Below are 27,309 nucleotides of genomic sequence, written 5' to 3'. Positions count from 1 at the left end.
AACAAAAGGAAGACGTAAACAATGTTTTAAGTGAAATTGTTTTGTAAAGACAAGAAAACCAAAAATCAAGTTTCCTTTGTGCAGCTTTATATTCAACATTCCCACTTCTTGGTGTATCCTGAAGCCATGATTAGACATAGTTTTCACTGCCTTGGATACTTCAAAGATACTGAGGACTTTTTGTGAATTATTATCTCATGTATAACGTAACCCAGGAATGGTCAAGCTCTGGATGTGGCCCTAAACTTGGTCCTACCAAGAATGTTTTTAAGTTGTAAGAAGTTAAAGATCCTACACTCTGTTTCATTTCTCTTTTGGATATTGTATGCAATATGTACGTGTACCTATTTGCATGTACCATGCTATGCCATAATGGTGCTGACTATTCAAGCCTCCCAGCCCACTCTCCAGAGATGGGAGCAGCTCTGGAGACTACAGAAATTGGTCATCCAGGACGTAGCCAATTTTCCATGTAGGTTGCTTTGGATGACTACAAAGAATTCTAGGACTATGTAATTCTAAGGCATGTGGGCTCATGGCTCTCATAGGAAGATCTCAGCGTTTAGCTATTCATAACCACTGTGACTGGGTGCCTGTTTCTGGAGCACTGACCCTGGAAATGGAGATCGGCACAGTTAGCATCAGCATGGCACTGTCCATTGTCTTGCAAACATCTGTCCACTGGTAGCTGTTTCACTTCACAATTAATTCCATCACCAACGTAGTTATCTTTGCACTCACATTTACGCTTATCCTGGAAGGGAAATTTTCAGGATGACTAAATATCCAAAGTAAGCCCACAGGTAGATATCAAGTTGTAGTTCACCAGAACTCAGAAAATCTTTCATTTAAAAGAAAATTTCTAGCCCTCATGGTTACTGGGAAGTCCTAATAATATGACTACCATAGGTGTATCCTCAGCACTCTTTATCCATTAGCAAGCATAGCCTAGTTGGCTGGATGGGCACTGATACAAAGCAGAGATATATTGTTCAAATGACCAGCAGGAGCAATTAAAAGAACAAAAGCTATGAAATCACCCTGTCCCACCTGTGCTGGTGTTGGTGGACACATAAAATATAGGAGGGGGTGCATGTAGGGCTGTAAAGAACAGATCCTGCATAAATTGTTCACATAACTTAACTATCAATGGCATTTTGTCGATTTAAGCAGATGGAGAAAATGTGCAGGTAGGTCGTTTTACATCTGCCACCTTTTGTGTGTGCAGCCTGAATAACAGTGCAAAGCGCTTGTAGGAGAGGATTGAGCAATGTTCTACTGCAGCCATCCCCAACCTGGTGCCTTCCAGAGGTACTGGACTACAACTCCCATGCTGGCTTGGAATGATGGGAGTCTAACACATCTGGACAGAATCAGGCTGGGGAAGGCTGTGCTACAGAATGCATTAAGTCCCTTCAGCAGCGGGAGCAGAACCTATGTTTTTCAGATCCAGCCAACCATGCAGTTCTCTTTTAGCCAAAACAGACACAGGCACATGTCTAGGCTCCGGCACTTCCAATTTCTCCAGTACACACAGATGGTCATGATGCTTCCATCAATACTGCCCCAGCCTTCCTATACTAGTCTCTGTCCTGCTATGGCTGAATCAGACTTGGCATTAGGGCTAATGATTGGGCAATCCAAAAGGCGAGGCAAGAAAGCAGGCAAATGGTCAAGAACAAAGGTTTCAGTCCAGTATGGGATCAGGCTAAGGGAGGAGTGGTCAAGATACAAGCAAAGGTCAAAGCACAGTTAAGCAGTCAGATACAATACACAGTCCAGAAGGAGAGTGAAGCAGGAGTCCAAGGGTCAGTAGTGCATAGGTCCAGCTACAAGATACATTCAGGATAACAAGATACAAGGCACGGGAGCTAGTAGAACAATGTTGTTTCAACACTGGCTAGCCTAACCCTGAAGAAAGCTTATATATCCATAGTTTCCTGAGCCCCACGCAGGGCTCAGCTGCAGTGCTTTAGAGGCTCACTGGCAAAAGTTCTACTTGGGAGGACAGGCTTGCTCCCAAGGAGTCCTTTCTTCCTGAGAAGCCCTCCTGAGTACTCAAGCACTCCTTCTTAAAGGAGACCTATTGACCTGCCTCTTGAGGTGACGACACTCTTGGGGGCTAAGTCGTCACCCAGTCTCCACCTCAGAAGTGGAACTGCACTCCTTCTGGAGGGATAGACTAGAGTGATCTCCTAAGAGGGGCCAGGCTCCCCCAGATCTCCTGACATGGGTGGCTCCTTGGCATTGTCTATCTCTGGTAGCTCTAGCTCCTCCTTAGAGGAGGATTCTGCCAGCAAAGGCATATCACAGTCTCTACAGAAGAAAGGTATACTAGCTCTAATATGTTGCATTTTGATCTATTGTTTGTATTTATTTATTTTTAAGTTAAACCTGTATGCCATCTGGAAGAACCAGTGGGCCAAAAGTTAGGGTAAAAATATTGTTATTGCATAAAATAAAGTGTAGGCTGTGCAGTCTGTATGGCTGGCCAAAATGACTAAGAGGGTGGGGGATGCAATGCATTTATCTTGCCCTGGGAAACACCCGATGCTCTGTGTTGTTTACTAGAGGGCTTAGCTGCAAGGGTGAGCAGATGCCATATGATCAAACCCCTTAATATGAATGGGAGAAGTGGCCTTTCTGACAAAGTAAGAAAATTGTAACACTTACAGGCCCAGTCATGGTACAAACAGCATGTTCATCACATCCACCATTGAACCCATCTGCACAAGGATTGATGGCAATGCAGGCATAGCCATCGCCTTGGTATCCTTTCTGACATGTGCAATTGACTTTCACGCCAGTTTGTACACACTTTGCATTCTTATGACAGCCACCATTGGTTTTCTTACAAAGGTCTTCAGCTAGAAAGTGAAAACAGAACAGAAATCCCACAAATAAATTACGTTTATCATCCATATGCCCTTCACAAGAAAGGCTTAAATTCTTTACAGAGAAATGTCATACCAAGTGAGATATAAAAGCATTGATCCAGAAAATCTTGGGACTAGATGTGCAATGTGGCTTCTGTCAGATTGGTAGCTATGCCATATTTGAAGCAATTTTTGGAAAGCAAGGAGCGTGTGTGTTCATGATCAGCTTGTAATTCAGCTGGGGTAGACGTGGCTGCAATGTGAGGGAGGAGGGGAGGAGAAAGCCATGCTGTATGTGTGTGCACGCAAATCCTTCAGTCTGCTTATAGGTCCCACTGAATTACCAATACTATAAGAACTTTGCTGGATCAGAGAAAAGGCCCATCATGTCCAGCGCTCTTTACCCAAAGTAGCCAGTCAATACCTGGGAATTTCAATGGCATGATGGAAAGAGTCATCCCTTGTTATTTTCCGCTCTGCATTAGGTAATCATAAGCATACTGTCTGTGAACATGAAGGTTCCATGCATTAGCTATTATGGAAAACTACCAATATCAGAGGCAGTATAGCTATGTACACCAGTTGCTGGGTAGCTTGGGCGGGATGGTGCTGTTGCACTCATGTCCTGCTTGCAGGTTTCCTGTGGGCAGCTGGTTGGCTGCTGTGTGAACAGAATGCTGGACTAGATGGACTCTTGGTCTGATCCAGCATGGCTTTTCTTATGTAAGAACATATATTATAACATGTTCTTATATTATTCTGGTCCTTTCTTGACTTCTGCTTAATTTCCGGGCCCAATTCAAAGTGCTGGTTTTGACCTATAAATATCTACACAGCTTGGGACCTCAGTACCTGACAGAATGCCTCCATCCATATGTACCAACCCAACCTTAAGGTCATTTATGGAGACCCTCTCTGAGAACCTCTGAGTTTAGAGGGTGACCATGAGAGAAGGAGTCAGGGGGACCTTTTAGCCTTGGCAGTTATGGAATGCTCTCCTTAGGAAACAGTGCCAGCTCCAGGTTTTGGAGGGCCCTTGGGCGAGATACCCTTAATGGCCCCTCTCCCTCAGTGAGTGTACCTTCTCACTGCCATTGCCTCCAGCTGCTATTCCTCCTCACCCTCCAAATCATCATTGCTATCAGTGTCACTTCCTTGCTTGACAGGCAGAGAGCCAGTAAGCAAGTAGGCAGTGGCTCCTTCTTCTCACCAGTGCCATTGTCTGGGCTACAGCGAGAGGCAACTGAACAATCAGGATGAAATGGTGAAGAGGAGGAACAACTCTAGTAGGTCCCTGCTGGGATGTGGGCCCTTGGCAAGGGCCCGATCATGTCTACTCTGCCAGCGCTGCTAGAAAAGGTCAGTTGGCTGGCACCCACATTGTTGTCCTTTTGGACCAGGTGAAAACCTCCCAGGCCTTTTAAGAGCTCAGAATTTTAGCCTCTATGGCATTTGATGTTGGTTTTAACTCCTGTATTAGCTGGCTGTTTTAAGCTCCTGCAAGTCTGATTGTATTTTAATATGAATTGGGGTTTTATGCTGGGTTGCAATTATGTTCTGTTTCTTTATTTGTTTTGTACAATGCCCAGATAACTTTTTAATAAGAGGTCTAATAAATATAATGAATAATGCATTCACTATTATTGCCAGCAATTAGTAGATCAAGCTTCCGTCTAACCCTTTTTATCATGAAAATGAGATTTTAGTGGCCCACTGAGAAAAAAGGAGATGCAATTTTTTTTTAGCTTAGAGCACTTCAGGCAGAACCTGAACATGGTGATACCTCTGAGTCATAGACGCAACAATACACAACAGTTAAAATAGTTGTAGAGTTACAGAACATTACTGATATTTCAGTCCACAAAAATGACAGGCATGAAGTAGACCAAAATTATGCCTGCAATCCTGAGGGCAAATGCCTGGATTTTCCCTTCTTAGAGGGAGAAGCAAATGCTCAGTCTACCCTTCACCTTAGGTTACCTTCTTCCCTCCTTATACACAGCAAAGGGGAAACCATGCTCATACTGTCCTCTGGATTTGGGGATCCCCCTTCTCTTGTTGGACCAGCTTTGGAATGGGGAGAGCTTTAGTGGTCACTTGCCTCTGAAGCTAACGGTTATGATGGAAAGGTCAGAACTAAAATGGATATCAGGACTTGGCTCAATTTTCTGGGTTAATTACCACATCAAAGCTTGCAATCACTGCAACAACAACAACAAAGAAAAGAAAGAGAAACCCCTGCAAATCCTAAGAGCAACTGAAGGCTGCTGGTCTGATGTTCTGCTGGAAGGGTATCTCCCTTTCCATCCTGCTTTCCACTGCCAAATCGCTTTAGAGCTGCCAGATCTGACAGCGGTGATCATCACCAGTTAGGTAATCTGTGATTCTGGCTCATCGAGCTTTTCTACATGAAGCTGTTAATCCACTGTATCTACTTTTGGTTTTGTCACAGAATTGAGATCTGAACTCTACACAAAGAGCTTTTTCTTTCCTGCATTTCCACTACATAACCACTCGATGGCACTGTGCTAGAGCAGAATATCACAATTACACAAGTAGGAAAATACGTTTTCTTTTGCTTTCACAATTAATATTCCATTTAAGGAATAAATGGAACTCTAACTGCCCCGCCCCCCCCTGGAAAAATAGAGGTGAAATTGGAGGGCCACAACATAATCTAAAGAACCCATAAACAACCATGAATAAGGAATGATGAGCACACAAGAGATGCCTTTTATAGAAAAGCTCATTATTTGAGTTGTGGTTCAGATAGAGGTGGTTCCACCTCCTGTTTTGCATTACTACAACAGGGCATCTATAAGCAGAACCTGATGTTTTGGCTTGAGGATTCCCCTTGCAAGATCACTTGCAATGGTGTTGCTAAATAAATACAGAGCTTTTCTACACGAAGCTGTTAATCCACTGCATCTACTTTTGGTTTCATCACAGAATTAAGATCCAAGCTCTACAGAAAGAGCTTTTCCTGCTTTTCTGCTATATAACCTCTAGATGGCACTGTGCTATAGTGGAATATGCAATTACACAAGTAGGAAAATGTTTTCTTTTGATTTCAGAAATAATACTCAATTTTCCCCACTCTAAAAACAACCATGCAAGTGCTCTTTAAAAAACAAACAAACAAACAAACAAACAAAAACCCTGGCGGGTCACAATGTCATCTAAAGAACCTGTAAACAACTGTGAGTAAGGAATGATGAGCCCACAATAAATGCCTCATATACAAAAGCTCCAAGAAGCACTGTGAATAATTTATTAAAAATGCAAAATGTGGGCTTTTTTGTGCAGAGTGGATCCAGCCCTTTTCATCACCTTACTGATACCACACTAAGCTATATCCTTCTGGAATATACACAGATACTTCCATATCTTATCATGCCACATAGGAATTGTATGAGGGGTGAAGAAAAGGTGAGGAATGGGTAATAGGGGTGTGTGTATAAAGATTGGGACCAAAATACATTCCATGAATTGTACTGGCAGTTGATTTTTCCAGTGTCTCTAAGGTGATTGTACCTGTACATTTAATTCCATCTCCGGTAAAATATGGCTTACACTGGCAGGTATTTTGTTCTCTGCACACAGCATTAACAGAACAGCTGGGTGAACACACGGGGGACAAAGCTGTGGAAAAAAACACATTTATAGTCAACTATTTATCATAATCTCAAGACTAAATAAATAAAATTCCAAATAGAAAACTGAGGGTATAGCCAGAATTGCATCCTTGCAGTCTGAATCAAATATAGATCACTCAAGTGCACCTACAATAGACTGTTTTACTCCTTTTTTTAACCCTTGCTTTATGCATTGTGATGACTGGTTGTGGTTAAACAACAAACTTCAGAGATTGGATTCTGATTTAATCATACCTAGAGAAGGCCCATTCAAATCAATGGGAATTGAGTTAGTCTAAGTATGACTATATCTGGATTCAAGCCCAGATGTCAGTAATATAGTTCTGGCCTTTACTTTTGGTATGATAAATCAATCTTAAAATCTGATCCTATGGTTGCTGCAGAAGCACAGAAATGGGCAATAACTATTCTGCTAGTGCAACCTCACATCACATCTGTCCCAACAGGGCACAGCTGTATAAGGGCTGGCATGGATGGTAGTACTGCGCCAGTAGAATCCACCATTGCCTGCAGTGCTCTTGGCAGGGGCATTGGGTGGGGCCAATAATGGGTAGCATCCAGTTGTGTCCCAGCACTAGTGCTAATGCTGTTGCACTAGCATAAACCTATGCTTGCACATCGTAACTAGCGCTCACTAGGGGAATGGGAAAAGTGGCCATTTGCTGCTGAAATTGAACAGCACCACTGAATTTGGGTGGCATATCGCCACCTATTCCCATTGCCCTAGGAAGTGCTAGCATTCGTTTACGTTAGTGCGATGTCATTAGCGCTAGTGCTGGGGCGCAATTACCCATATACAGTAGTTTAATCAATAGAAAAGGCTAGAGAAAGGGAAGTGATATTCATACAGTTGTGAAGTCCCCCGAATAAGCAAAGTAAGAGTGGAAATGGAATCACTGGGCAGTATCCAATAGTGCCATTCTGCAAATTCAAATAGTGGAGCTCCGCTGAATCTTTCAGCTGAACAAACGGTTGCCCATCACACTTTTGCGACTAGTTGCGCAAGGAGTTGCACAAATAGCTGCATAAAGGTTTGTGCAAAAGTTATGCACAAGCGGTTGCACCACGGCTTCCGCAAGCATAATGCATAATCCCTTGCGCAAATGTAACTTTAGTTGGATTCTCCTCTTGGGCATAGTTCAGAACCTAGTTCCTGCTAGCACAACATCATTTGTGCTAATGGAATGATGCAGTTGGATACTGCCCAGCTGTGTTAAATGAAAGCTTTCTGCTAGCCCCTTAAAATCTCAGATTTAAAATCAAACCACTCTGGTTTTGAGCATTCTGGTAGATGAGTGAAAATGACAGGAGTCATGCTCTTATGACACTAATCCCATTTATTGTCTATATAGCAGTTTTAGTTTGCACATTTGCTTTACAGTCGTCTTTGAGTTTGCCTTGCCCTTGCAGCAGCCCACTGAGATAGGTCATTAAAACAAATGAAGTTTCATAGTATAGATAAGCCCAAAGTTGTTGGCAAGGAGCAATTTTTAACCTTAATTAAATGTTGGCTGCAATCTTAGGCTTAAACATATTTACCAGAAATTAAGGCCCATGGAAATTACTGGGAAATCCTTCTGACTGAGCTACCTGCCTCATAATACCACAGTATGAATGAGAGTAGGGAAAGAACATTGATTTCTGTGAGTTAACCAGTTATAAGTGAGAAAAGTATACATGGAGAAAGGTAATTTAATTAGCTGACAGTGCTAAAAAAAGTTGTTGCAAGGTGAAATCTGCTCTGCAGGCTACAACTCATTCCTACTGTTAAATAGCCACACCAAGCTTGATTTCGCAGAGCTGTCCAGTCCATCCAGTTTCACAGAAGCACTGCCCTGATCCAGAAATTCCTTCATCACACTGTCCATGTTCTGAGCATTCACAGGCTGCAGACAGAATGGTGGGGGATTATTAGGAGAACGATCATAAGGAAGAGTTTTATGTAACTCAAAAGCTTGCATGCTGCATTATGATCGTGGCTTGGTCCTAGTAAAGGCATTTCCCCTCCTGATAATTAGCAATGCTCCTGATAATTAGCAATGTGAGTTGAAGCTCTTTAATGCGGTGTGTGTGAAGGGGGTCTGTATTGTAATATTTCAGGCCTAATGTCGCCCCATGACTACTTATTGCAGTCTGTCTGATGCTGCAGTATGGGTAGTGGCAGCAGGTGACTCCCGTTCCGGAGGGGCTGTGATTCCATTCAGGTTTTTATTTACCACCAGCCAAAACCTCTAACAGCACTATCCAAGGTGCTGAAACTTATCCCCAATACGGGTTCAGCACCTTGGATAGCACCATTATAGTTTTGGCTGGTGGTGACTTAAACCCTGAATGGAAATACAAACCCTCCAGAACGGGAGTCACTAGCTGCCACGGCATATGAGTATATGTAGTTACCTTATACCGAGTCGCACCATTGGTCCATTTAGTTCAGTACTGTCTATTCTGAGAAGCAGTGGCTCTGCAGAGTCTCATACAGAGGTCATTCCCAGCACTCCAGTCTGAAGGCCAAATGCTCATAGGGTCTTAAGTGGGTAATTTAAAAACAAACAAACAAACGAATAGCAGGTGTGTGGGTCTCTGAGCTGGACTGGGAACATGAGTTGGGCAGACGGGGGTGGGGGAGGGGTTAATCCTTTGCCCCCATGGTGGTTCTCATCAGGACTGCTCCCACCCCCCCAAACCTACTAGTTGCCATGGGAGAAAAACTCCCATTGGGAACAAGGGAGTTTCCTTCCCATTGTGAATAGCAGCCATGGGAGGCCCTTACTCTGACTGGCGCCATACTGGGGGCAAATGTTTAAAACAGGGGCGAGGAATTTCAGAAGGGCTGGGGGCTGTATCACCCCTGACTCCCCCATGGGCTGAATGATGTCAGAGGATGGGGCCATGCCCCTGGATGTCATTCAGGTTTGGTGTGTGAAGCCCCCGGAGCCTCCACACCTCCACGGGTGGAATGGGGAACCTCTGTGGGCTAGACGTTTCCCATCCCTGGGTTATAGTTTCCCCATGCCCTGGTCCCATTTCAGCTTGGGTGTCAAGGGCTCCTTGGAGGCCTCTCTCAGTCCAATCCAGTAGCCAAGTCCAGACACAGACAAAGGGATTCCTTTCAAAGCTTTATTCTTCTTTTACAACTTAACAACTCTACAGGTAGCAACTAGATCTGAGCAGCAGAGTACCTATGCCCTAAGTTGGAACAGTTGGTCCCCGTTTGAAAAGGAATTACTGGCAGACCCCTGAACTTAAGGACTAGGGAGAGTCCCTCCCCTTTACCCTTGGAGCCTCTGGGCGCAGCCGTTGTTTGCGCGCCAACCGGGCACTACACCTCCTTTCTGCGCCCTCCATTTGGCGCCGCTCTCTGCATCGGCGTCGCACGTCCACCAAGACTACTTCCCGTGCTCGGTCACTCCCTGGACTGCTTTCTAATCTAGGAATGCTGGTGGGAGGAATCTCCGTCAGCTGTGGGCCCTGGGAAAGAGGAGCGCGCTCCTCTCCCAGGAGCGACCGCTCTTCCTCAGAATCAGAACTACTCTGGGATTCTATGGGCTCAGTGTCCACCCTGACATCAGGCTCTCCATGCTGGCTATTCTTTTTTTTAAAAAAAATCAGCCATGCAAGCCCAAAGTGTTTGGCCCTCTGACTCTTTTTAACTGGAGATGTCAGAGACTGAGCCTGGGCCATGACACATATGATGGATGTGTTATGGACCATCCCAGAAGGGGAAGCCCATCCTGGTTTTTGCTGGCCCCAAGGTGGTGAAACAGGAGTTAGCGAAGCCCATAAACTGGGCTGTGCTTGGCAACTTCTCCAGACATCTCCTGTAGGTTAATGAAAAGTCTCTCTAGAATTAAAAGACGGTCTGGGGCAAAAATTCCCACAAGCATATCAGTGTCTTGAAATGCAAATGACGATATCAGTATGCAAAGTGCTTTAGAGAGCAACCTTATGACCCCTAGATAGTGTCTGAGGGGCCATACGATAGTTCGGATTCCTGAATCCGAGGCTGGAGACAGCGCTCCGACCTCAGAGCCAGTAGTCTGAACTCCCTTCCCTCTCGGAGCCGGCGTGGAGCGAACCATGTTGGCTGCCTCTCCGAGTTCACAAAAGCAATCTCAGAGAGGAGGGAAAGGGGGCGGTTCTGTGGGTGTGGAGGGGATTGGGGAAGCAGGGATATGAGCTTTCCCCAGCCCTTCCCAGCCTCCTTCCCTCCCCCTCTGCAGAGCCATAGCTAAACAGACAAAAATGCCTGTATAGCAGAAAGCATAGTGGGAGAATTGTGGAGGCAAAGATTGCCTCTGTACACCTCCTGCTCTGCATAGAATGCCCATCAGCCTCAGATTTTGGAGGCCCTTACAATATTTTTCATGTCAACCCTTACAAAGATCCATTCCAAATTATTAGCCAGCTAACAAATAGGGAAAGGAGGTAGAGAGACTGTGATTCCCCTAAGGATACACAGTGAGTTCATTATTTATTTCATTTATAGCCCTCCCTCCTTCCATGGAACCCAAGGCAGCATACATAGGGTTGCCAGCCAATCTTTCTTCCAGGCACTGACCATCCCCATCCCCATCCTGTGTTTCCAGACATGCCCTGGGACTATAGTTCATGCCTGAGCTAGAAGGTTTGCAGTCGGATCTCTCAGGTACAGGTAAGACACTTGGGATCCAATAAACTCTGCTAGCTTTCATATTTTGTTCCAGAGGTTGCAGGAGTACAGCCACTTAAGAGGACAACAACCCCATGAAACCTACATTTGCAATCCATGCCATATTTCCCTGGCAGACAGAGCTCACATGAAGTCCCATTGAAGCCACCATGGCATGTACATTGTCCTGTGCCAGCATATCCTTCATCACAGGAACCACGGTTATTACAGGGAGCTTCTGGGCCTCCTGGGCAGCCTGGAAAGTAATAAGTGGCAGTGAGTAGATCCTTGCAAGGACCATCTGCAAGGTGGACATTTTATTGTACTGATTGGGCTAGGATCTCAAGGCCCCCAGAAAGAGATCTATTTTATATGTTGAAGCTAATGTGAGTTAAATGGTTAATGTGCATAACAACCAGCCACTGGGCACATTCACCATGCTTCATGGAGAATGTGCATATAATTTATTCATGAAGAGGGAATCGTGCACATTCTCCCACTATGCATAATTGCCAACAGGCTTTGAGGAATGTACATATCTTGACTGCATTTTGCACATTTGCACTCACCACTATGGCAATAACCTTCCTTGATGAAAGATTCGAACTATGGTTAATCGCTATCATGCGCAGATCCAGAAACTCAGGACCATACCCCAGGTCCCTTCCCTCTCTCCTGCTGTATTTCCATGTATTAAAATTATCACAGAACTGTAGAGCAGGAATGGATCATCTGGTGCAGCAATGTGCATAAGAAGAACAAGTGGGGCCTGCAACAAAATGTTGCAGTGTGGAGTGCTTCCTGTTCAGAGTTCCAGTCAGCCAGCCACGCCATCTTCCAGAATACTTCAGGCCGTTTCCCTCCCCTCCTCCATTTCCCTTCTTCCTCTCAACAATCAGTCAGCATTACGTGGTCACTAAGAATGTGCAGTCCTTACTGGGCTCTTGGGGGACCCCCCACATTTTTTCTAAAGTTTTTTTGTACTCCCACAAACTTTGAAGTTCCCCTGATCCTGCTGATCCCTCCCTCTTTTACAGGGGTGGAGCCATTTTTGCTACAAAGAGGGATCAACACTCAGAGAAGGAGTTTGCCATAAGTATATAGGGTACACTGCATCACTGAACTTATGTTAGGTGGTTCAAGGGAAGTTATATTATGCGCCAGAACGTCTCCCTACTTCTGTGAGCAGCAGATGAGATGCCTGCCAGAAATTACCAGCCGATGTGATCTGTAAGAAAATTCTTTCTTGAGCTAAATGACAGAAATTAATTCAGTTAACAGAAACGCAACATTTACCCTTTCAGCCTCTTCAAAGGATAAACACAAAACAACCACAGAATTGAAAGGGATCAGATCATCCTGCCTTAAGACAAGGACCATCCCTCCCATGATCTAAGCCAGGGAATGATGGGAGCTAGAGTCCAGCACTTATAGGTGGCACCAGGTAGGAGGAAGCTGACTTAAGCAATCCAGCCACAGTGTGCCAAGAGTAGAGAGCAGAAGACCCACAGGAAAACACCAGCTGAACAAATGCTCCAGATGTTCTCTAAGCAAGATATGCTAATGCTGGAGACAAACAATTATTTTAAAGAGAGTGATACAGGCATAGTTCACTTGATGCTTTTGGCCTCCAGTTGTCTATGGTCAAGCACTTTTTTCAGGATTTTGAATCATGGGAAAACCTGTGGAGGTTGGTGGCTCTGATTTCAGTGGGGCTGTGAATCCATTCTGGATTTCATTCAGAGCCAGCCAGAACTCTGAAGGAGCTATCCAAGGTGCTGAACCCTATCTCCAAAATAGATTCAGTGCCTTGGATAGCTCCATTAGAATTCTGGCTGGTTCTGACTGAAACCAAGAATGGATTCACAGCTCCACTGAAATGGGAGCCACCAGCCTCCACTGGAGAAAACCTTCTAAAACCAATTTACAAGAGCTGATATTGGGAAGTGTATAACAGGAGCAACAACTTCCCATATAACACTCTGGAGGAAAAAAAAAAGTATCATCTGTCTCCATCATATGCCAACCCTCCTGCTTAAGGTTGAAACCAGACATTATGTGGGAAGTCTGTCATCAGATCTCTCAGTTTTGTTATTTTAAACAACCGTGGAAGGATCTAATTTAGACTGGAGCAGTGGAGCCTGTTTCTCTCTGTGCCATTTTCTAGATCTGAATTGCTCCCCCTCCCAAAGCTGTTATTGGCCTTACTGAGGGAGAATACACTAGTATCCCTTGCCAGAAGCTTCTCAAATGCTTAATACTAGAAAGCCTTACCTTGACATTCATTCCCGAAGTAGCCCTTACAACACTGTGGTATCCTGACCACAAGTGAGCAATCCTTCTGACAGCCTTTCAGAATCTTGTGATTCAGAATGTAAGTACACTGTTTCACTTCTCCCTTACGATTTCACATTTGAAGTTGGAAAACCAAAAACAAGCAAGCAAACAAAGCAGGAAGTTAACAGTCTTTAAATGCCCCTGTGTTCAGCTTGATCCTTTGCACGTGATCCAAGAAAGTGTGCACATAACATTCATGGGTGCTTGCTGCCCACATCCCCCCTGCCCCCAGGACCCGGAGCAGCAGAAGTGCTCTGTTCAACCTGTCCTGGAGGGGGTTGCATGTCCCCTAAAGGATCAGGTTTGTAGTTTGGGTGTGCTCTTGGATCCAGAACTGTCACTTGAGGAACCGGTTGACTCAGTGGCACAGAGCACCTTTTATCAGCTTGGACTAATATACCAGCTACGCCCTTATCTGGACAGAGATAGCCTAGCTCTGGTAACTTCTCACCTGGTTTCCTGCAATGTGCTATATGTGGGGCTGCCCTTGAAAATGGACCGGAAACTTCAGCTGGTCCAAAATAGGGCAGCGATATTGTTAACAGGGACTGGCCAACACTATCATATTATACCAATACTTTTCTATCTGCGCTGGCTGCCAGTCCATGTCCGGGTGCAATTCAAAGTACTGGTATCAACACTCAAAGCTTGGAGCCAGGTTACCTGAAGGATCATCTCCTCCCATATACACCTGCCTGGACCCTAAGATCAGCTTTAGCAGTCCTTCTCTGGGAGTCAGGTGGGTGGCTACCAAGAAGAGGGCCGTTTCTGCTGTGGCACCCTGGCTGTGGAATGAGCTTCCCAGAGAGGCTCACATGGTGCCTATGTTGTACTCTTTCTGGTGCCAGGTGAAGACATTCATATTTTCCCGGGCATTTTAATCTTTCAGTTTCTGTTTTAGATCTGTTACCGTATTTTAAATCTTTGTAGTCCTGCTAGTTTTATTTTGGCTTTTACTTTTATTTTATACTGTGGTTTTAAACATTTAAACTTTTATAGTAAATGTTATGTTGTATTTTATGGTTTTAATTGTTGTGACCCACCCAGAGAGCTTCGGCTAACTTGCATTTACAAATTCCTCTTTTCTATTACTCATGATATCTTGTAGTTAAGGGAGTATGGAAGACACAAACAAACTGTTTGACAATCAAGTGTGCAGGTTAGAGACAGATGAATCTGTCTGTCAGATTTTCTTTCTCCCATATTTGATTTTTTTTTTCCTTTCAAATCTCAATTTTTTTCCAGGCTCTTTATGAAGAAATGTGCAAAATTTGGGGAGGTCTTATCAAAAACAAATGGAACAAAATTCTCCACACATCTGCACTAGCCAAACTCAATAGGTCCATCTATGACCACCAGTAGCACATCCAGTTTATAAATTTATAGATTTAAAAATTTAAAAATTTAACGTTTATAGATTTCAAATTTCATACACACGCGCGCGCACACACACACACACACACAGAGAGATTTTTAAAATGTGAAATGTTTTAGTATGAAACACCAGCTTCAGTCACTGGCGTTATATAATGAAACGTTTCACATTTTAAAAATCTGTTCATATATATATGAAATTTTTAAATCTACAAATCTTAAAATGTACAAACTGGATGTGCTACTGTTGGTCATTTGTTTTATTTTGGAGATGCATGAATGTTTGCAGATACCAGTCATTTTGATACTTGTTTTGCTGAATACACTGGTTAGTTTATGGTTTGGCTTTTCCTCTGAAGCTTTTAAAATTACAGGATTGTATCCAATGTTAGTCCTATTTAGAGTAGACCTGTCGAAATGAATGGGACTTAAGTTAGCCCCATTCCTTTCAATGGGTTTACTTTAAGTAGCACTAACATTGCATACAACCCATGTTTTATTAATTAAAATTTGTGTCAGGAGTATACAACCATAATTACCACAACTTTACTTCCAGAAGGACACTGATAAGTTCTGTAACAACCAATGCAGTCTCCCTGTAGAAAAAAAGAGAGTTATGTGTTTTAAATCTGAAGAGTTCCCCCCCCACCCAGAAAGAACTTTTAAAAACATTACTTAAAAACAAATCATGGTTTATTATCAAAATTATAATGCCAATGCAAAATACATGGCGTATCCATCACCATGACCAAACACTATAAATATCATTTCCCATAATTTTGGAAGCCACTCTCTTTCCAAAGGTATATTTCCTGATCACAAAGTTACATCCTGATTTCATATATATATATATATATATATATATATATATAAAATCAGTAAATACACACACACATATATTCTACTACTTGTTATCAGATTTCCCATACGATAAATATTTCTTGTTCTTACAAACAGCATACACTAAATGTATGTGTGTATGTCGAAAAAATAGCAGTAGTAGGTCCTAGGGATGTACGGACTGTGTAAACTCTACTCTGTCTGTGTTGTGGATTGTCAGGTGTTTTTTGTTCCATCGTCCAGAGACAGGATGCGAATATATATTTTTTTGTCATGCAGAAAAATACGTAAATAATTATGTATTTAATAAGTATTTACATAATTTACCTTATTATGTAACATTTAGTGTATTCTCCCCCATTCCATTCAATGTTGGACTCGATGGTCTTGTAGGCAACTTCCAACCCTACTATTCTATGATTCTATGAATGTTTCCTCAGCAGAAACTTAAGTATTTTCCTATGAATTTATATGGGTAAATTTCGGGAAAGTAAAAAAAACCTTCCGAAAGCCCATGGACTCCGCGCGGCCTGAGGGGGTTGCTCCGCAGCGGATTCCGCAGGTCGGATTCTTAGAAATCCGACCTCATTTTAGTCCATCTCGAATTTCTCCAGCATCCCGAGTAGGTCCCAGACCAGATGGGTTCCATGCGTGCATTCACATGAACCTCTGTGCAGAGCCTGTATGTTCATACAATTTGCACATGGGCAGGCACTGGATGCATGATCGAGAATCCTGAAAAAAGCAAGCTCATTAAACAGAACATTAGTAAATAAGTGTCACCAGTAATCTTTGCAATAGTGTTCAACACTTATTTCCAACAGCTTTCTTTTTTCACGTTGCTAATACATATGCAGTTGAGCATATGTAGGTTTGCTTTTTCTAGGTCACAGTGCTAGCTATCAGGGGCTGTTTATTTTTAAAAAGCCAGCTATGGAAGGGACTGTTTATTTTTTAAAAAATAAGGGGCTGTTTATTTTTTTTTAAAATAGCTATGGAACAGCTATATGACAAATGTCATATCTAGTCTGGCCCTAAGCTGAAATATGATTGTCTGAATGCAGCTAGAGTGTTTCTCCCATGCATATTCATACTTTGAAGGAACGAACAGGGAGGAAGGTTTCAGTACCCATCAGGTTTGATTTCTCCCAATACTCAAAATTGCTCAACACAGTAATATTTTTAAAATCTTAGTGATATAAAACAGACATCGCAGGAGAAAATGGACAGCTGAAATATATTCTAATGGATTTCCCCCCATATGTGCAATAAAATGGATGAGCAGAGGAAAAATATATCGCTTATTATTCCTAGTCAAAAAGAATTGCTAATGAGATTACAATGGCAAAATAGCAAATATCTAAATTAAGTAACATGAAAAAGCAAGCAATAAGGAGATTACACACTTACCAGGGAGTAAATACCCTTGAATTCAATGGAATGTATTTCTGAATAGATGTGTATAGGACTGTGCTGTAAAACCATTGAATTTAATTGGACTAAATCCAATTGAACTCAGTGGAACCTACTTCTGAACACACACACACAAGATTGCATTGTTATGCTCTGATCTAGAGTTTCACATAAGTTCCAGTGCACAAAGAGAGGTCCTACATGTGCATGATTCCTTTGTGCATGCAGGAACTGAGTCCATATTGGAGCACTCACTGATGTAAGATGTACTAGATTAGTATGAAATTCAGAAGGGTAAAAAAAAATCCATAGAAGGACTGACCGGAATAATAGAAGTGATAAATGTGTCGCAACGACCTCCAAGGACAGGATCTGTTAACATGCAGTCAATACCGTAAGCGATGCCACCATCAAACTCCAGTTGCCTCTGTATTATTTTACACCTCCTTTCATTGAGGAACAATTCACCCTGAAAATGAAAGTATATAAAGTTATATGTTTCAGCAGACTGCCACTGAGTATGTGAAAATAAGAAGCACAAATATGTTGACTGGGAGACAGCTTGGTTGTTTTCTTTTTGAAAAAAAATTAGATCAACATATAATCTAACAAAAGCTAATATTTCTCATGTAATATTTGAATATTTCTTCATATTTCATTAGGGATGGACAAATCTGTCAATTTCAGTTTTGTTCCGTTTCTCATTTGTCCCACCTTAAATTCATTTCATCCTGTTTCTGCATCACTTTTTGATTTTTTTTTAAAAGTGCACATGAAAATTCTTATGCATTTTCACACACATTTCTCCTAATATATGCATTTATGTCAGCGATTTCCCATAATATAATGCATTTTTGTATCTTATTTTCCCTAATATTTTTGGATGGAATTTTTGACTGGAGAATTGCATTGCAAGTGAAAACATAGAAGTATAGCTGTGTTTCTGTTTGTGTATTGGTTTGGGAAGTGTGAATTAAGTAAGTTTGCATTAAAATGTGATTCAAATGAATTTCTCCCCCATTCCTCTGTATACTCTCTCCTAAAGAGAGTCTCCTTTTGTAGGAAAAACATAATATGTGGCCTGTAGTCTTTCAAAGGTAAGAACCTGCAATGCTTTGGTGGTAATTAATCACTTGGTCAAAGTGTGTTGGTTCTTATTTCTTATCTTAGAATTAAGATACTGTGCTAAGAAATGGTCCTTGGGCAGTATCCAATGCAACATGAGTGCTAACAGATATTACACTGCACTTGCATAAGGGACTTCTAGTGTAAATGGCAACAGTGTTAGCTGCTGCTGCAATGGGATACCCCGGAAAATCCACTGTGGTCACTAATGCTAATAGCATTGTGCTAGGCCCCATCTATATGGCACTGCTTTGACCACCCACCCCGTCACAACTGCGCAGCAATGCGGCTTCGAAACACCATGCCCTGCAATACACTGGTGATGAACTGCATGCTTCCCTAAGAGACTTGCCATGCCATTTTTTTGCCATTATACTGAAATGCACAGCTGTGCAGTCCCATGAGTGTGGGGGTGTGACACTTCAGTGGCTGCTTTATATCTGAGGGGCTCTGCTGTGTCTTTCTGACCCTGTTTTAGGTAAAAATTGGGTGTTCTGTGCTCCTTCATTTCTGCACCATCAGTTTGTCAGTTCCCTAGCCTGAGACTCTCGTGATCATTCACACTCACAAGCGTGAGCACTACGTGCCTAGCTATCACTCCAAAATGATGGCTGGAGCTATGTTGTTCCTCCCCAAGACCCCCCCAGCCCTTGGGCACTGAGTCCAAAAGCAACTGTTGCGAAGATACAAAGCTGCAAAAATGTGCGAAAGTGTGATTAAATAAATGAAAATGCCCCTCTGTGCCTCTGTAACTGCGCAGCTGCGCAGGGATGGGGGAGCAAAGGGGCATCACAGAGTGATGCAGGCACTACTCACACCTACAATACGCCCACTGTAAGATGCGAAGTCAGTTCGGGGAAGGAACAGATGGACCACAGCCACGCGGGAACCCACAGCACACCCAAAACATCGCAGTAAAATTACTCCTTCGAACTCCGCTTTTTCCGGGCGAAAACCACGGATGGTGGCGCAGTCATGACTGCGTCTATCATGAGGGACCTCGACTTGCCTTCGCCCCGGAGTAAAAGCCCGGTGTAGACGGGGCCCTAGAGGTCTCTTACAATCACCCAACATAATTTACGTTAGCAGCCATGTCACATCAGATACAGCCCATCATCTTTATTTGAATCTGGGACATCTATTTATGATGCTATAATAGGGTTGGAGTGGTCAAAAATGCATTGATTAGCTAATGCAGAAGACATGAGATACTCACAATGTTGGTGTCATCTTTTCCACATGTCACACTGATATCAGAACCTTGAAGTGTCTTCAGTGAATTAGAGCTAGGGAGGGTATAGGCTAAAACCTGTGGAATGTATCAGGAAAAGAGAGAGATTCATATCTAGAAAACAGGAAGATTCCAGTGCTTCTGTTGTGTTCTTCTTTTTAGTTTTTTTAGACAAATAATGTTGAACTGAAAATTCCCACCTTAGTACTTCCAATAATGTGGAATTTCAAGTACTGCAGTAATTTCTCCTTGTTTGACATTTTAAATAGCGTATCCTGCTGGTCTTTTGGGAGAGCTCTAATGACATTGTCCGTGGGCCAGAACAAGGTGACTGGTTGATGAAGAGGATCATTAATCAAACTAATCAGTCCTGAACTCTGAAATAAAATAGAAGGGGAACTCATTTTCTCCATCACGATATCTACAAAGGAAAATGATTGCATATATGGGAGTACGGATGAGCCACCGTTCTCTGCATGGTACCTGCATTCATCTCAGGTATATCCACAATACAGAACACAAATTTAAGTTGAATTGTGGATGAGAATGCTATGCTAAAGGGTTACAACACATGTAGCCTTACCTCTATCAGGTTGTAGAACATGATGTACCCATTTTGTGCTGCAACCATTTTGAGGGTTTCCTAGGAAGATAAATTATTTGCTAAATTTATTTGCCTGTTTTGGAAACATAATGCTAGGGTATTTTCAGAAAGTAACAACATATGGGTTCCTTACATGCTATATTAAAATATAGCTGCTGCTTTCAGAAACATCTCTATTACTGATTGATTGATTGTATTTCTATACTATCTTTCTGAAACCAACCAAAACGTTTACAAAAAGTTCAGAAAATAGACATCACAATCAAATAAAGACATAGTAAAACCTTGAAAACAACCTCAAAAACCATAACAACAATTTAAAAAGTCAAGTTAAAAAGATGTGTCTTAAAACACCCCCCCTCCAACTTCTATGAGGAATGTTTGCATAATTTGAGACTACTTAATAATCGTCCATTGTGAGCATGAGCAGGAAGAAGTTGAAACTAAAACCCATTGGCTCATCTATTGCTGTTGTTGAATAGCCTGTTTCATGTTCCCAGTCCTGGGGGGATGGCAAGTGAAGACCAATTTGGTACTAGTGGAAAAAGATATCAGGTTGGATCCAGATGTAGACATACTTAGGTAGCCCCATTGAAGTCCCATTGATCTGAAGGTGTCTGTTCCAAGTATGACTAGATCCGGATCCAACCCATAATATCTTAACAACTTCACAAGTTTACTGAAAGTTCCACTTTGATGCAGTCTAATTCACCAATTAGAACCATATATTATAGCTACTTCACCTATTTTTCCCTTAATGCAAATACACTTGTGAGTAGGTGTCAGGGTGGACACTGAGCCCATAGAATCCCAGAGTAGTTCTGATTCTGAGGAAGAGCAGTCGCTCCTGGGAGAGGAGCGCGCTCCTCTTTCCCAGGGCCCACAGCTGACGGAGATTCCTCCCACCAGCATTCCTAGATTAGAAAGCAGTCCAGGGAGTGACCAAGCACAGAGAGCAGACTTGGTGGATGCGTGACGCAGACGCAGAGAGCGGCGCCAGACGGAGGGCGTGGAAAGGAGGTGTAGTGCCCGGTTGGCGCGCAAACAAAGGATGCGCCCAGAGGATCCAAGGGAAAAGGGGAGGGACTCTCCCTAGTCCTTAAGTTCAGGGGTCTGCCAGTAATTCCCTTTCAAACGGGGACCAACTGTTTCAACTTAGGGCATAGGTACTCTGCTGCTCAGATCTAGTTGCTACCTGTAGAGTTGTTAAGTTGTAAAAGAAGAATAAAGCTTTGAAAGGAATCCCTTTGTCTGTGTCTGGACTTGGCTACTGGATTGGACTGAGAGAGGCCTCCAAGGAGCCCTTGACAGTAGGGTCATATGCATATTCCCATTCCATCTGCATTATTTTCTAATTCTGCTTTTAGGGCTAGGCTGGGAAGTGGGGCAGTTATATCCCAAGATGTGATGTCTAGTATCTACCATTTATTTATTTATTTATTTATTTATTTATTTATTTATATTTATAAAACATTTATTGGCCACCTCTGAGGATAGAAGCCCTTCCAAGGCGGCTTACTGCAATAAAATACATAAAAACAGTTAAAATATTAAAAGTGATAAAAACATAAAAACAACAATAAAAGCCAACAATAAAACCAACAACGATGTTAAAAGCAACAACAGCAACAATAGCAGTCATACCAAGAGAAGGTCACGGTAAAATAATATGTTTTCAAGCCCTTCTTAAAAGCCTGCAATGACAGAGCATGGTGGACCTCCGATGGCAACTTGTTCCAACGGTGAGTTGAAGTGTGTTCCAAAGGTGTGTTTATACCAGTATGTTGTACTAATTAGAAAACGACCCAGGGAGACCCAGGGTCCAATTCTTGCTCAGCACAAAGGTGACTGGGTTAACTTGGGCCAGTCATTCTCTCTCCTCCTTAGGGCTATTGCAAAGATCTACTGGCTGGGGGATGATGGGAGTTGTAGTTAACATCTGGAGGGCACCAGGTTGAGGAAGGCTGTTGTAGAACATTGCTCAGTTCCCTCCTACAAGCCCCTTGCACTCTTATTTAGACCATACACACACACAGAGTGACAGATACAAAGTCACCCATGAAGTAGTAAAACATGACAAAACAACTGTTCATTACTTGACAATCCCAAAACAAATGGTATGCACCTTTACAGATGTCGATTGTCCAGCTGAGAACTCTTGAATCCTCTGTGGAATCAGGACCTTGTCTATGATATGTATTACTCCATTGGTGCTGATTAGATCACTAGTTAAAATCTTAGCTCTGCCATTCAAAAAAACTGAATTCTGAAAACAAACACACAAGACAAGGCAACTGTCAGGAATGATTCTGAGCGTGTGGAAATCGTTAGCAGCTCAGATTCAGATTGGAAATAGCCAGAATTGGGGGAGGCTTCCACACCTAGTGAGCTCAGATATGGATAGGCGTTCTTCTCAGGAACTTGGCTTGCAGATGGCTCGACCAGAAGCCCCCCCCCTTTCCTCCCCTGTGAGAACCCAGGTCTTGGAGGAGGAGGAGAGGGCAAGGTGTGACCTGAGGGATGCTAGAGAAAAGTTAGAGGCGGAGCTCAGATGTTCTACCTGGTTGGCTATGCATGATAGCTTACGTAGGGGGGCACAACTGTACGGGAGGGGTGTTCCCGCCTAAGTTATTCTGGCCTGCAAGTTCTTGTTCAAACTGCCAGCAGCATCTCTGATTCCCACTTGGCTCCTCTATTGATATTCGTAATTATGTGGAGTAGCTGTTTTCCTTTGTAGGCTGACAGTCTCTGAGAATCTGCATTTGTAAGGAACCTGGTAGCTAACTAATAAAGTAGTGAGCCTGAAGCCTGGTACCTTGGAGTGTGTGACTGCGAACGGAGAGAACCAAGGGAACTGACAGCAGCATTATTTGAATGGACCTACAATGCCTTAATATAAAGAAATAAAACAAAATAAAGAGACCTGCACCTGGCCTGGCAATAAAAACCAAGAAATATATAGTAGTGTGTATAATGATCTTAAGCATGTTTAGGGTAAGTATGCATAGGATTACAGCCTTAATAATTTAAATAAAAGTACATGTCTGAGTCAGCATTGCTCCAGTGAAGAGATCCCTAATGTAGTCTGTAAGGAAGGCTACATAAATCCCAAGGATTTATGTATGAGATGCTGGGTGGGTGTCTGTGCCACCACTGCTGGGGCTGATGGGAGTTGAAGTCCAAGACATCTGGAGGGCACCACATTGAGGAAGGCTCGTTTAGTACATGCTGACTTGGTTAACTGGGCACCAGATGCCAACAATGTCTTATGCACAAGGCTACATTGAAAAAATCTTGGTATCTCATCATCAATGTTGAACAGCTTTCTTTGAGCACCAGTTCTTGGTTCTACATCCTACATGAGGACTTTAACCTGCACCTTTACCAAGACTTCTACTTCTGGATTCTTTGCAGGATTAAGGTCAGCTCCTTCGCACGTGTTTTTTTTTTCCTGAGTGTTTTCTTTTTCTCCCTTTCTATACATTTCATTACACAACCACTATGTGGCACTGTAGTATAACAGAATTGCACAATTACACAAGGCTTCTATAATACCATTGAGAAAAATACAAGACTTTCCTCTTTAGGAAACACCCCCCCCCCCGAGATAATGGTTGCAAAGCATGGGAGAGGCCCTGGAGGAGGAGGAGGAGGAGGAGGCCATGTGAAGGACCCACAAACTACTGTGAGTGAGCAATCACGAGGGCACAATAAAATCCTCATGTAGAAAGGCTCACAATGTCATCCATCATTTCATCCTATATCTGCCTTCCCCAACCTGGTGCCCTCCAACATGGCCACTGGAGTTGGTGATGATGGCAGTTGTAGTCCAACACATCTGGAGGGTACCAGGTTGGAAAAGGCTGTCTTATAGGATTGAATCTCTCTTTTCTAAGAAGAGAAATGAAGACGGTATGGTCCCCAAGGCTTAGTTTTACCTGTGAGAATGTAAACTTGAGCTGATCTCCCTGAAGAGTGGTGACAGTTTTCTCTGATGTCATGTCATTATAGAGCAGTCCCGTACAGGCTACTATATGGTAGCGAAGAACCTGGGGCATCACGCCTCTCGATATCCAGTCCTTAAGCTTGGAAGCAAATCAGAAAACATAACAGGTGATGGGGGTGGGGTGGGGAACAGCATACAGCGTGCACCACAAATATTGTTGTGTTTTTGCTATCTGATTACTGTGAATAGGATTAAAGTGACTCCAGGTGGGTGTTCGGGATTTGACACAAAAAGATGGTGCAGTGTAATCCCATGCGTGTTTACTTGAAAGGCAATTAATGGGGTTTGCTTCCTAGAGCAGCCTTCCCCAACCTGATGGTTTGGACTATAACTGCCATCATGGTTGGAGAAGATGGGATTTGAAGTCCAACCCATCTGGGGGTTGGGGGAAGGCTGCCCTAGAGTGTTTAGGACTGTAGTCTTAAGGTGTAATCCTATGCATGTTTAGACAGAAAAAAATCTTACAATGCCCTGCATACCCCAGCCAGCACAGCTGGCTAGGGAATCCAGAGAGTTGTAGGACTTTTTTCCTGTCTAAATGTGCATAGGATTGTGCCCTTAATGTCTGCCTGAATGGGCAAGAAGCTGTGAGAGCAGGAGGCGTGAGTCAGTGTGGTGGAGAGGTTAGAGGGCTAGATTTAGATCCCCACTGACAGGGTGTCTTTGTCTCAGTCACAATCTCTCAGCCTAGCCTACCTCATAGCGTAGCTGTGAAAATAAATTGGAGTGGCTGGGAGAGAAGAACCATGTATGCAACTTGAGCTCCATGGAGGAAAGATGGCAAATCAACATAAAATGTTGTACTTCTGTTAGTTTTGTAGAATTTACAAAATTCTGCGACGACTTTGCAATTTGTAACTTTGTTACGAATTTTGGTACCTTGTCTACTGAAGCAAATTGCTGTTGTTGAATTGAACTGCTTTTTAATTAAATGGTCTGGCATGCATCTTGATAGGTGTACTGTACTGTGTTATTGTTTTGATATGAATTGGTCTGGCTGCTGAGTTATTTTCTATGTATTGTTTGATATATTGTTGTTATACTGGCTGTTATTCTGGCATTGTTGTATTGAGTGGTTTATTATTATTATAGTTGTTATTACATTTATATTCCACCTTTCTTTTCTCTTGTAAGGAGCCCAAGGTGGCTTACATGGTCCTTCTCCTCTCCCTTTTATCTTCACAACAACCCTGTAAGATAGGTTAGGCTGAATCACCCTTCATGGCTGAGTGGGGACTAGAACACAGGTCTCCCCAGCCCTAGTTCAACACTCTAGCCACTACACCACATTGGCTCTCCCTGCTAGCTGCTTTGGGTTTCCATCTGGTAAGAAAAGCAGGTTACACACGTATGGCATGAAATTAGTGGGTTGAAGGTGAATCAAGTTTGGGATGCATTCTTTCTCCTGCCCCCCCCCCCCCCCGCCAGGATCTGAAGCAGGGTGGTGGGCCTGCGGTCTTGTAGGTGTGCCTATTTACCTCCATTTATGCTCTGTTGTATATTTCCAAATAAAGCAAATGTTGCCAAGATTCCCTACGTCTCCAGTGCTTTCTTATCCGAAAGGAAACTAAAAACTCAGTAGTCCTGTCCTTGGAGCTGCCCTCCACTTGGGGAAGTGAGGAGTATGTAACAATAGATCATTCAGCATTAAGATTCTTTTGCTTGCTTACTTTTAATTCAGTTGCAAATGCTTCTCTGTTTGGTGCAAAAACAGTGAAAGGACCTATTGCTGAAATATCTTTGACACCAGCATCCTACAAAGAAAGAATACAAGAAGTTAACATTGGAGTTAATGCCATTTTCAGGCAGCGGCACTTTCCAGACAAGCAGGCTACTGGATCTGAAGAGTGTTTTCCTTTGCAAAACTTTCAGTAGATGTGACTGAATGCCCACCAAGAGAGATCAAGACATTAGATCAGGTCTCTTCTTACCATTAGAAATCCATTAAATCGAGTAGTGTTGAAATCCCTCGAGAGCTCCTGTAATAATAATAATAATAATAATAATAATAATAATAATAATAATAATACAACTTATGGAAATCATTGAAGGCAAACGTAAATGTATGCAACCCTTGCAGAAATAATAACCCCATACAGGATGGCAAGAAATGCTGAGATCTAGAACACACTCCAGGCTGGATACGTCTCTAGCCCAGCAGCTGATGATGTTGCCAGTAATGGGCTTCTGCAAAGCTTTCTAAAGGGATCAAGCTGCTTGTTTTGTATGTGCCAGGATATAACGGTATATGAGCAGCTGCTAATGTGGTTTGCTGCTATTTTGGAATCATTGGGTTCTCTCTGGACCAGGGCCAGTGCTAAGGGTAGGTATATTGGGACACCTGCCAAGGACTCACACTGCAGCTGGGGCCCACTGACAAGAGCCCCCTGGAGTTGGCCCTCCTCTTCACCACTGCAACCTGCTCATTCACCTGGCTCTTGGTCTGGCCCAGACAACATCGGTGAAGGGAAAGAGGAGCAGTAGATGCTACGGCCTACATGCTCACTGGCTCTCTGCCCGTCAAGCAAGCAAGCAGCAGCAATGAGGAGAAAAAGGAGGAGGAGCAATAGCAGTCCGTGACCATGGCGGTGAGAAGGGAGACTCGCTGAGGGAGGGGCCCACGGGGGGAGTCTTGCCCAAGGGCCCTCAAAAGCCTGGAGCCAGCACCGCACCCCCCCATCTCTGCAAATTGCCTTCCCCTACTGTCACTTCCTTCAGTGCAGTTTGTCCAGTTGCTGCCAAGCATAAAGTTGTCTGATAAGCATTCAGTAAAAAAATTAAAATAAAGCTTCACCAAGGAGATGCTGCCTCTGCAAGTAAGTCCATCTCCAACATAACTGGGTCTGCAGATACAGGTTGTTTCTGACTTTTCAGTATCATTGCAGAGTGCGTTTTCTCCACAGCCGCCATTATTCTGTTGGGAGGGAATCAAAATTAAACAAAAGCTCCCTTGTAGAGATGCATCTCAGTGCTACTTTAACATAGTAAATCAACCCGGGGGAGTGGGGGGCAGTAGGCCAAAGTGAAGCACTTCTAAGTATCACTGATTTCAATGCGATGTGCCTCTTCCATAGCCACCATGGCCCGCTCGTTCACGTAGGGTGCCATCCCATGCCTGTTTAGACAGATAAAAGTCCGACAACTCCCAACAATCCCCAGCCAGCATGGGATTTCGCCCTTAATTAATCAGTTTCAATGG

At 43.1% G+C, this 27,309-nt stretch overlaps 1 protein-coding gene across 13 annotated transcripts in view; it reads right to left on the bottom strand.

Annotated features, from left to right (window-relative positions):
- Positions 1-27,309, bottom strand: part of STAB2 (stabilin 2) — a 153,061-nt gene that overhangs the window by 20,753 nt on the left and 104,999 nt on the right. For 7 of the 13 annotated variants that reach the window (XM_084809611.1, XM_084809610.1, XM_084809618.1 and 4 more), the window contains 17 exons: positions 26,905-27,024; positions 26,042-26,089; positions 25,781-25,864; positions 24,043-24,189; positions 22,230-22,370; positions 20,084-20,143; positions 19,701-19,877; positions 19,486-19,578; positions 17,467-17,613; positions 15,431-15,487; positions 13,455-13,578; positions 12,358-12,431; positions 11,287-11,436; positions 8,298-8,418; positions 6,411-6,518; positions 2,674-2,867; positions 613-754 (listed from right to left, as the gene is read on the bottom strand). In XM_084809611.1, the coding sequence (XP_084665737.1) occupies positions 613-754; positions 2,674-2,867; positions 6,411-6,518; positions 8,298-8,418; positions 11,287-11,436; positions 12,358-12,431; positions 13,455-13,578; positions 15,431-15,487; positions 17,467-17,613; positions 19,486-19,578; positions 19,701-19,877; positions 20,084-20,143; positions 22,230-22,370; positions 24,043-24,189; positions 25,781-25,864; positions 26,042-26,089; positions 26,905-27,024 (1,987 nt within the window). The remainder of the gene's footprint in view (positions 1-612; positions 755-2,673; positions 2,868-6,410; positions 6,519-8,297; positions 8,419-11,286; positions 11,437-12,357; positions 12,432-13,454; positions 13,579-15,430; positions 15,488-17,466; positions 17,614-19,485; positions 19,579-19,700; positions 19,878-20,083; positions 20,144-22,229; positions 22,371-24,042; positions 24,190-25,780; positions 25,865-26,041; positions 26,090-26,904; positions 27,025-27,309) is intronic. The other 6 variants (XR_014784265.1, XM_084809612.1, XR_014784266.1 and 3 more) reach the window with 6 other exon arrangements.

This window comes from Heloderma suspectum, chromosome 7, assembly GCF_057233095.1.
Source record: "Heloderma suspectum isolate Gila_16-S chromosome 7, 16-S_ref, whole genome shotgun sequence".
NCBI classification, from domain to species: Eukaryota; Metazoa; Chordata; class Lepidosauria; order Squamata; family Helodermatidae; genus Heloderma; species Heloderma suspectum.
This window is presented reverse-complemented; position numbering and strand designations above follow the sequence as displayed.